The sequence below is a fragment of the Fonticula alba genome (genome assembly GCF_000388065.1).
Source record: "Fonticula alba strain ATCC 38817 unplaced genomic scaffold supercont2.2, whole genome shotgun sequence".
Classification (NCBI taxonomy): Eukaryota; order Rotosphaerida; family Fonticulaceae; genus Fonticula; species Fonticula alba.
This window is the reverse complement of record NW_009242972.1, coordinates 3,833,964-3,843,472: the sequence shown is the minus strand read 5'-3', so window position 1 is coordinate 3,843,472 and position 9,509 is coordinate 3,833,964. Positions and strand designations below refer to the sequence as shown.

General features: G+C 65.6%; 2 protein-coding genes across 2 annotated transcripts in view; both read left to right on the top strand.

The window, feature by feature from the left end:
* The window catches only part of H696_01794 (hypothetical protein), a gene marked incomplete at both ends in the record, with an annotated part of 948 nt that extends 564 nt beyond the window's left edge, over positions 1-384 (top strand). Inside the window, one exon of the mRNA XM_009495702.1 lies at positions 72-384. Within this exon, the coding sequence (XP_009493977.1) occupies positions 72-384 (313 nt within the window). The remainder of the gene's footprint in view (positions 1-71) is intronic.
* Positions 385-1,508: 1,124 nt separating this feature from the next.
* H696_01793 (hypothetical protein) lies at positions 1,509-7,548 on the top strand. Its single transcript, XM_009495701.1, has 10 exons — positions 1,509-2,062; positions 2,194-2,283; positions 2,410-2,478; positions 2,603-2,718; positions 2,815-3,113; positions 3,211-3,317; positions 3,455-3,623; positions 3,734-3,916; positions 4,104-6,445; positions 6,709-7,548. Exons 1-10 carry the CDS (start codon positions 1,604-1,606, stop codon positions 7,279-7,281), a joined length of 4,407 nt encoding a protein of 1,468 aa, XP_009493976.1. The 5' UTR covers positions 1,509-1,603; the 3' UTR covers positions 7,282-7,548.
* The last annotated feature ends 1,961 nt before the right edge of the window (positions 7,549-9,509 follow it).

The following is a 9,509-nucleotide window of genomic DNA, read 5'->3' as shown; positions in this document are numbered from 1 at the left end:
TGTGGTCCGGCCAATCCCCCCCCCCCCCTCCCATTCACCTGCCGCCCAATATGCCCAAAACCACTGGCCAGTGCTCAACTCGAGACCTTCCGCCAATTGCCGATCTTCACCGGGCCAGCTGACGAGTCGGAAGACAGTGATCTTGAAGATGCCGACCTCACGGAGGAGGATCTCAATGTCTCTGTGGCCATCGGCGCGCCGACTCCTACGCCCCCGAGCAGCGACGGAGACCATGATGCCAATACCCCCCTGGTTGACCCACCGATCGATGTTGCGGAGGGCCCAGCAGTCGATTCCTCAACGGCAGGCGGCCCATCTTCTGACGCCCCGGCGACCAACATCGCCGAGGACAGCCTGATGACCGATGCCCCGGAGCACAACTGAGCACAGGACTGGTCCCCATGCGTAGAACACCCCAAATACACCCGGAAACATGACTAGGAGAGACACAGACGGAGAGAGAGAGAGAGAGGGAGAGGGAGGGAGAAGGAGAGGGCGGAGAGGGAGATAGTGGGGGAGAGCAAGAACAAGGGACCGACTCGCAAAATGCCTCCTGTCGACACCGGGCGGCAAATGACCAGCCGCCCTGATGCCGGTCCCGGGTTCTCGCTTCGTGCCTGGCGATCCTCCCTGGAACGGAAAGGGCGAAGGACAGAATCCCCAGCACCTGCTCCCCTGCCACCTTCAGCACGGGGCGAACTACGATAGCCTTCCAACGATAGGCTCTTGCTCCGTACGTTGGCAGACACTTCTGGTGTTCGTCTCAACTGTTCTCCAGCCATTGCCCACAACCACGGCCTTGCCGACACGCACGAGCGCTCATGCGCGCGCGCGCCTGGGCAGGCAGCTGGCACCGACAAACCCAACCCCCGCCGGCCTCAGTAGGGGCAGACCCGGGAGAACAAGCGCACCCTGCCACCTTGGGGGCCTGGCTCCGTGGAGAGAAAAAGAAGGAAACGGGGCGGGGGGGCAACATGTTTCTCTTGGCTGAGGGGCCCCACTTCCGCGCGCCCCAGGGACCCGGCCGGACCGGATGGAGGGGTCTAGGTGACACCCAGCTGATTCCAGTGGGCTGGATATTTTTTCCGCCACGACCGAACATCGGGAGGCTATTTTTTCGACACGCACTTCCGGGCCAGCCACAACAGGGATGGTGACAATGACACCTGAACGCGCGGAGGCGTGGCCGGGGGGGGGGGGGAGCCACGCCGGGTGTGGACACCCTCTCATCCCGGAAATGAGGGTGGCCGCTTTTTTGTCTTTCCTTTTTTTCATGCGCCCAGTCGCCAAGAGCCCGGTGTTCTGGGCCGGAGGAGGCCAACGTGTCTCACCCTCGGCGGGCCGGCCGCCCAGCAGCCAACTGATGTCCTTGTCAGCGTTCTCGCCCCGGGGGGGGGGGGGCGGGGGGGCGTGGGGGCGGCACTCTTGTGAGGCCCCCTGGTTGTCCCAGGTAACCCTTGGCACCAGTGTCCTGTGCTCCCTCTCCCCTTCTCCCTCCCCCCCCCCCCCCGCCCGCCCTCATCTCGTGTGAACTCCGCCCCCCACCGTCCACCTTTCCTCCCATCAACGCTCCCCTTCCCCCCTCAGTGGCGGGCAATCGCTAATGTCCCCGGCCTCCTCGAAGCCGATGGGTCCCAGCGAGAAGGCCCTCTCGTCGGCGGTGTCCCTCGCCGACGGGGCGGCCTCGACGCGCGCACGGCCTCGGCGGCCGCAAGGCGACCCGGCCGCCGGGCCGGGTGTCTCTCTCTCGCCTGACCCCTCTCTGTCCACGGACAACCCGTACCTGGAGCCCACCTCACCGGCGGCCACCTCCAACGCCCTGGTTCGGTCCACCTCCATCAAGAGCGCCTCCTTCCATGTGCCGCGTCCGGTCTGGGCCCGCATCTACACTCTTCCCTATGCGACGCTTTACCTCATCGCGGCCGGCCTCTATGCGGCTGGCATCATTGCCAACCCGGATGTCTGGCTGCTCCTCGGTGTGGCCATGGTTTTTGGCCATGTCCTGCTGATCCTCTCCTGCCAGTGGAGTATTTCGCTGCGTGTGCGAGTTCTCTGCCGCGAGGTGCGTCGCCTGCTGCCTGCCCCCGATTTTCCCCTTCCCCATTTCCCATCCAGTGCTTGGCCAGGCTGACAGGTCCCCCCTCCCACCCGCCTTCTGTGCTGCTTGTCGGCCTTCTTGCTCGCCTCTGCCAGGTGACCGACCCGTACAAGGCCGTGTACATTCGCGTGGAGCCGGTCCCCCACAAGGGCAAGCCCACGGTTTGCCCCCTGCTCGTTGACACCGTACGTATGCCGGCGACTCCCAATTGGCCCGGCGTCTCTCCTTCTCTTGCTTCGCTCCCGGGGCAAACACCCTCCCCTCGCCCCTCTCCCACTAACCTGCTGTCCTTGCGCCCTTTCCCACTCCAGTCCACCGGTCAGCGTCAGCTGTACTTTGTGTATCAGCTGCGCAAGTTTGTCTATCATGAGACCCATAAGGTGCGCTTTTTTCTCGAGCCTCTCCTCCTTTCTGTTTCTGCTCTCGACTTTACGGACATCTCTCTTCCCTTCGTCCCCTGCTAACCTCTCGCCCCCCCCCCCCCTCTCTCCCTCTGCCCGACAGTACTTCTACCGCGAGCATTTCGAGACTAGCCGGCCGCTGCATTACTACCGCCAGTGGCGTGGGTATTCCAATGAGCTGGATGTCTTTGAGAACGAGCGCAAGTGGGGCCAGAACACGTGCGTTGCCATCCCCCTCCCCACTCCCCCTCCCACCCCCACACACCGTTACACTGCCGCACCATTCTCACGCTTGCTCCTGCCCCTCGCGCGCAGTCTTGCCATCCCCCAGCCCACTTTCCTGGAGCTCTTCAAGGAACACTCCATTGCCCCCTTCTTCGTGTTCCAGGTCTTCTGTGTGGTCCTCTACATGTTCGATGACTATTGGTACTTCAGCCTGTTCACGCTCTTCATGCTGGTGACCTTCGAGGCGACTGTGGTCTCGCAGCGCCTGAAGAACTTCACCGAGCTGCGCAACATGTCCCCCAAGCCGTTCCCTGTGAATGCCTTCCGCTTCGGTCAGTGGGTGGAGATCTCCAGCTCGAAGCTCATCCCAGGTGACATTATTTCGATTGGTGCGTATGCTGCTCCTTCTCACCGTGACAATGCCCCTCCTTGGAGTCGGCCACTTTCCCATCTAACAGCCCGCCGCCTCACACTTTGGCGCTAAAGTCCGCTCGGAGAATGATCGCGGCGTCCCCTGCGATGTTCTCTTGCTTGACGGCACGTGCATCGTCAACGAGGCCATGCTCACCGGCGAGAGTGTCCCGCAGCCGAAGGTTCGCCACTGCTACCTGCCCGCCCGCTCGCCCGCCTCCAAACCACTCTTTCGGCTGTCCTCTCTCCTGTTGTGCCGAACCGACCGACTGACCGCCTGCCGGGATGGCTCGGCTGCCCCTCTTTCCCCTCGACCCAGGAATCCCTCGCGGGTGTGACTGGCGTTGCACCGGGTGCCACTGCCGATGCAGCGGCTGCCGCGGCTGCCGAGCTCCTGGATCTGCGCTCGCGCCACCGGGCCCTTTGTGTCTTTGCCGGCACGAAGGTTGTTCAGGCTGAGTCGGCCATCAATGCCTCCATCGAGACCCGTGCGCCCTGACCTGGCCTCTCCACTGATGGCCACCTGCTCTTGCCCCACTCGCCTCCTCAACTCCCTGCTCACAACACTCGTTCTTTCTTGGCTATTTGTCCACCATAGCCCCTGACGGCGGGTCGCTCGGGTTTGTCTTGCGCACCGGCTTCAACACCTACCAGGGCAAGCTCATTCGGACCATTGCCTCCAGCACGGAGCGCGTCAGTGCCAACAGCGCTGAGAGCCTATTCTTCATCCTCTTCCTCATGGTCTTTGCCGTCAGCGCGTCGGTTTACGTCTGGATGGAAGGTGCGACACTGCAGATCTCGCGCATATATATTTATATATACGCACACCCGCATACACGTGGCTGTATCGGCTTCTCCTCCTTATCTCGATCCGATGTACACGCACAAGTTACTCCCCTCCCCCGGGTGGCCGCTCGCTCTTTTTCTCACTCTCTCCTCTTCTATGCCCCCCCCCCCCTGACTACCAGGCATCGCCAATGATCGCGATCGATACAAGCTCCTGCTCAACTGCATTCTCATCGTCACCAGCGTCATCCCCCCGGAGCTGCCCATGGAGCTGGCCCTGGCCGTGAACCAGAGCCTGGTGGCCCTGACCCAGAAGGCCATCTTCTGCACGGAGCCCTTCCGCATCCCGCTTGCCGGGAAGCTGGACATCTGCTGCTTCGACAAGACCGGCACCCTGACCACGGATGAGCTGACCCTCGAGGGTGTGGCCCTGCCCAGCATCTCCTCCGCATCCAACCCCCTGGAGTCCCTGTCCTCGGCGCGGCTGGCCCCGGGCCCGGCCTCGGCCCCCTCGGCGTCGTCGCTGATGCTGAATGCCGACCTCTTTGCGCCCGGCGCTCCGACGCACCTGACTCCGGTGGCCGGGCTCGGCCTGCATCCGGCTTCATTGGTGCTGGCGTCCTGCCACTCACTGTCGGCCTTGGACCCGAAGACCGCGGCTGCGGCGGCCAAGAAGCCGCAGGCTGCCGGGCCCAATGCCCCGGCCGCCCCCATGCGCATGATCGACTGCCTGGTGGGTGACCCGCTGGAGCGGGCGATGCTCGCGTCGCTCGAGTGGAACCTGCTCAGCCGTCGGGATGACACTTCCGGCCTGGTGCCCCCGGGGCAGACGATGATGACGGCCGTGTCGCAGCCGGAGGCCGGCGGCCGCCGGCGCACTTTGCGCATCCTCCGGCGTTTTGCCTTCTCCTCGGCCATGAAGCGCATGGCCACGGTGTCGCTCTTCAGCGGGGACCTGCCCCTCGGACAGCAGACCCCGGCCCTGGACCAGCCCCGGGTGCTGATCAGCGTCAAGGGAGCGGCCGAGGTGATTGGCGACCTGCTGGCCGACAAGCCGGAGTGGTATGATCGGGTGCAGCGGCACTACGCACGCCAGGGTCGCCGGGTCCTGGCCCTGGCCTATCGGTTTGCCGATGACCTAGCCACCGCCAATGGTGGGAGCATGGTCTCCAGTGAGTCCTCCTCGCCGGATGGCGGGTCTCCCGCCGGGTCGGATCTCAGCAATGAGGATGTCGATGACAATGTCGCGGCCGGCAACGGCACCAAGCAGTCGACCGGGGCCTCTCCCGGGTCTGGGACCAAGCAGTCGCAGCAGCCACAGCAGCAGTCGGGCTTCTGCGCGAAAACGGTCGGCGCCCGGGTGGCCGAGCTGACCCGCGACCAGGCCGAGTCGGATCTCCTGTTCGCCGGGTTCCTGGTGTGCTCCACGGCCCTGAAGCCGGATGCCGCCGAGTCGATTCGCCTGCTCCGCGAGTCGTCGCACCGGTGTGTCATGATCACCGGCGACAGCGCCCTGACCGGGGCCCATGTGGCTCGCGAGGTGGGCATCGTGGCCCGGCCGGCCATGTTCCTGGAGGAGGAGACGTCGACGGTGGGCGAGGAGTCCACCGGTGGCGCCGGCCCCGGCCCCGGCGCGGCGGCCCTGTCGCGGCTGGTGTTCGTCGATGAGGAGGACCGCGCGCAGCCGGTCGATCTCACCGATCCGGCGGGGCTGGAGCGCATCTTCTACGAGTATGATGTCTGTGTGTCGGGTGGTGCTCTGGGGCACTTCTTCCGGCTGATGGAGGCCGAAATGGAGCGGCGCACCCTGCGGGACTTGGCCCAGCGCCCGTCGCTGGCCCGGCTGCTGGCGCATTTCCGCGTCTTCGCCCGGACCTCGCCCGAGCAGAAGGAGCGCATCCTCACCCTGCTCAAGACCCTGGGCTATGTGACGCTCATGTGTGGCGATGGCACCAACGATGTGGGGGCCCTGAAGCAGGCGCACGTCGGGGTGGCCCTGTTGGATGGCCGGCCGGAGGATTTGAAGCTGCTGCTGGCGCAGATGCGCGCCCAGCAGCTCCAGCGCCAGCGCCAGGCCCTGGCCGAGCACCAGCGCCGCATTGCCGAAGCTCGCCAGCGCTTGTCGCAGGCGTCGGCGGCCGGCGGCGGCACCGGTGCCCCGCGGCCCTCCCTGCGCGAGGTCTTCCAGATTGCCCAGTCCACCATGGAGTCGGCCGAGGCCGGTGCCGGCGGCGGGGACGATCCCTTCGGCCAGCAGTCCATGGTCCGCCTGGGTGATGCCTCGATTGCGGCGCCCTTCACCTCGAAGTTGTCCCACGTGAAGGCCATCTGCGATGTGGTGCGCCAGGGGCGCGCCACGCTGGTGACCACCATGCAGATGTACACCATTCTGGCCCTGAACTCCCTGATTTCGGCACACTCCCTGAGTGTCCTCTACCTGGCGGGCATCAAGTTCAGCGACGTGCAGTACACCATCTCGGGGATCCTGCTGTCCGTGTGCTTCTTGTCCCTGTCGCGTGCCAAGGTGCGTTCATTGTCTTGCTGCCGGGTGCCGCTCGGCCTCCCTCGCTTTTCCCTGTGCCTGCCTTTGCCCCCTGCCCGCTTTTGTGCTTTCCTTTCTTCGGGAGTTTTTTTCTTTGCACGTGCCTGCGAGAGAGAGCGAGAGAGAGAGAGAGAGAGAGAGCACTGGTGCTGCTTTGCCAACCGCGCTAACCGTCGTGACCATGCGCTGTGGCCGGGTCTCTGCCAATGTGGCGGGGGAAAAAATAACCCTCCCCCATATCTCAGCCTGCCGAAAACCTCAGCCGCAAGCGCCCGCAGGCCAACATCTTCAACTTCTACATCATCCTCTCGATCCTCGGCCAGTTTGCCGTGCACATGTACTGCATGATCAGCGTCACCAACCTGGCCGAGACGATGATGGCCCAGGCCGGGGTCAAGCACGTCATCAATCTGGAGACTCCCTTCGAGCCGAACCTCCTGAACAATGGCATCTACCTGATTTCGCTTGCCATGCAAGTGTCCACCTTCGCCATCAACTACCAGGGCCGGCCCTTCCGCGAGTCGATCTATGAGAATCGGCCGCTCTTCCTGTCGCTGGCCGGTGTGTTTGGCCTGTGCATCGCCGCTGCCTCCGGGTTCCTGCATGATCAGCTGGTCAGCCCGGACGGGACTGGCGCCTCGGCCACCGAGACCCTGGCCGACTGGCTGCAGCTGGTTCCCTTCCCGGCGGAATTCCGCCAGCAGATGATGCGTCTGATTGCCATCGACCTTGTGGGTGCCTGGCTGGTGGAGCGCGTGTGCAACTTCCTCTTTGCCGACAACAAGCCCCGCCGGGAGCTGCGTCTGGACCACGAGTAGATGGAGCGAGGCGCAAAGCCCGTGCCACCTTCCTTTTTTCACACCCAGACTCCCGTGTGTAAGCCCACGGCTGAGAGACGAATGGGGGGCGGGGTGGCACCTCTTTCCACTCTTTCTCCACGGTAGCCACTCCACAATGGCAGAGGCTGCCTTGCGTCACCGCACGACGAGCGGGACATATCTCCCTCATTTCCCCGCCTTCCGGTGTGCGTGCAATCTCGGTGACAAACGAGAGAAAAAAAAAAACAATACATGAACCATAGATAAGGCGGTGGCATGGGCTGCTCCGGCTGGCTCCTGCTGGCGAGCAACCTCGGGTGTGGGGCCGGAGGAGGGGTGAGCGACGGACGAGTGCCCGTGTGCGGGCATCCCCTTGGGTCGAAGACCCCGACCGTCCCAAAGCCGGCCAAAAACTTCGGGGGCCATCGGCGCAGAAGGGGACTTCGGCATGTGGTTTGGGACATATGACCCGGCCTTTTGGCCGACCGGGGGCGTGATGCGTTCCCTCTGTCGGGCAGATTCAAAATGTCGTGTGATTGCCATAATGGCATTCTCATTGAAATTGAACATGGGCGACCGTTTCATGGATTCTATCGAAGGCACTCGCGGGTCAGTGCTCGTCCTGGACCGCCGCGGCCCTCGGACATTGCATGCCTGCTTCCCTTCTTGAGCCTGTGTGCCGGACAGCGCCGGGCCTCTTTTCCGTGGAGCTGCCCTCACAGATGCCCCGGGGAGTGGGGAGGGGGGCGGGGCTGGGGCCGAGCGCGAGAGCGGCCCTGTGAACTATATTTATAAACAACGCCCGGCCGGGGCGGGTGTGCGTTTACCGAGCCCCGGTCGAGCCCCTTTGTTTGCAGGGTACATCGAGACCGGGGCGGACGCCCGCCGGGGGCCGGCGCCGGGGGGGGGGGGGGGGGGGGGCCCTTTTGGGGTGTCTTTGGGAGAGTGGTATACGGGCGGCACGCGGGCGCCTCGTGCGAGGCGGAGACTCTGTTTGTGTCGACCGGCGGAGGGGCAGAGCACATCGGGGGAACCACCCCCCCCCCCCCGGAGCGGGTTTCGATGATCTTTCAAAGAGTGTTCCATGCCAATGGGCCAGCTTTTCAAGTGCGGGCTTTTTCGGCCCCGAGCCGGGAGGGCTCCAGCGGCGACACGACACCGGGGCGCCCTGGGGGGCCGGCGGGGAGGGGGATGCCCTTTTCGAATACAGGATCCAGGCGCCTGGCCGGGCCGGAGGCGGGTAGATCGCGGCGAAGCACCGACCACGGGGCCGGCGGGGGGGGGGGGGGCCACGCGTGGCCGCCCTGGGCGCGCCCGGCTCAGGGGACCCCATCCGCCGCCTCAGTGCCCCCGGCGGTGGTCTGAGAGAGGGGGAGAGCGAGCAAACAAAGGCTCGACGGCGCCGGGGCGTGCCCCGGGACCCCGGGAAACGGCCCCACCCCGGCAGCCGACTGGCGGCGGCGCTGCGACCCGCCGGACCAGGCCACCGGTGGCGTTTGGCCGGGAAGGAATGCATTGACCTTGCGGAGGGCGAGGGGCATGGCCTGCTGAGGGGCTCCAGGCAAAACACCCGAGCCAGGGGCGGCCGCTCGATTGGTGAGCCAAGTGCGGGGCAACTGCCGGGGTAGCCATTGTGGGCCGACCTCCGGGCCGGCGCTGGGGGCGCGTGGCCGCCGTTCGGGGGGCGCGCCGGGGGTGAGGGGGAAACAGGGCAACCGGCCGGCGAGCTTGGGCGAGGGGACGCCCTCACGCAAGAGGGGGGGGGGGCGCGCGGCGGGCCTCGGGCCTTCCCCGTCGGGCCATCCGGGATAGAAGCGCCTCCAAGCCGGGAGGCCGGGCCGTGTGCTCCAGGCTTCTGGATGCGCCGGTCCTCCTCCAAAGGAGCCCCAATGCCAACTTGAGCGGCCGGCCAGGCCGGCGCGCCGCACCGGCGACGTTCGGTCGACCCGCCCCCTCGGTGCATGGGGACCCGGCCGCAGGCGGTCGGCACCGGTTCGCTGTCGGCACAACTGGGCGCCGAGGGCAAGACCGGGCATCGAGCAAGGTCTGGCCGGCGGGGGGGGCCTGCCGCTCATGGTTCGACCAGCCGGTGCCCGAGCATGCTCGCGAGCGGGAAAGTCGGCAGCCGGCGGCCGGCAGCCGGGTGGTGTTCGCCCCGCATGGTTTTTCTCACCACACCAAGAGGCAGGTCTCAGTGCTGGTGTTCGCCTCGGCGTGCGAGTCGTGCG

What these genes read in the sequence shown, in the direction of transcription:
- H696_01793 (XM_009495701.1), top strand. Translation starts at nt 1,604, where the DNA reads ATGTCCCCGGCCTCCTCGAAGCCGATGGGTCCCAGCGAGAAGGCCCTC. An exon ending in TGCGAGTTCTCTGCCGCGAG is followed by an intron (nt 2,063 to 2,193) that starts GTGCGTCGCCTG and finishes CGCCTCTGCCAG; the next exon opens with GTGACCGACCCGTACAAGGC. An exon ending in GCCCCCTGCTCGTTGACACC is followed by an intron (nt 2,284 to 2,409) that starts GTACGTATGCCG and finishes TTCCCACTCCAG; the next exon opens with TCCACCGGTCAGCGTCAGCT.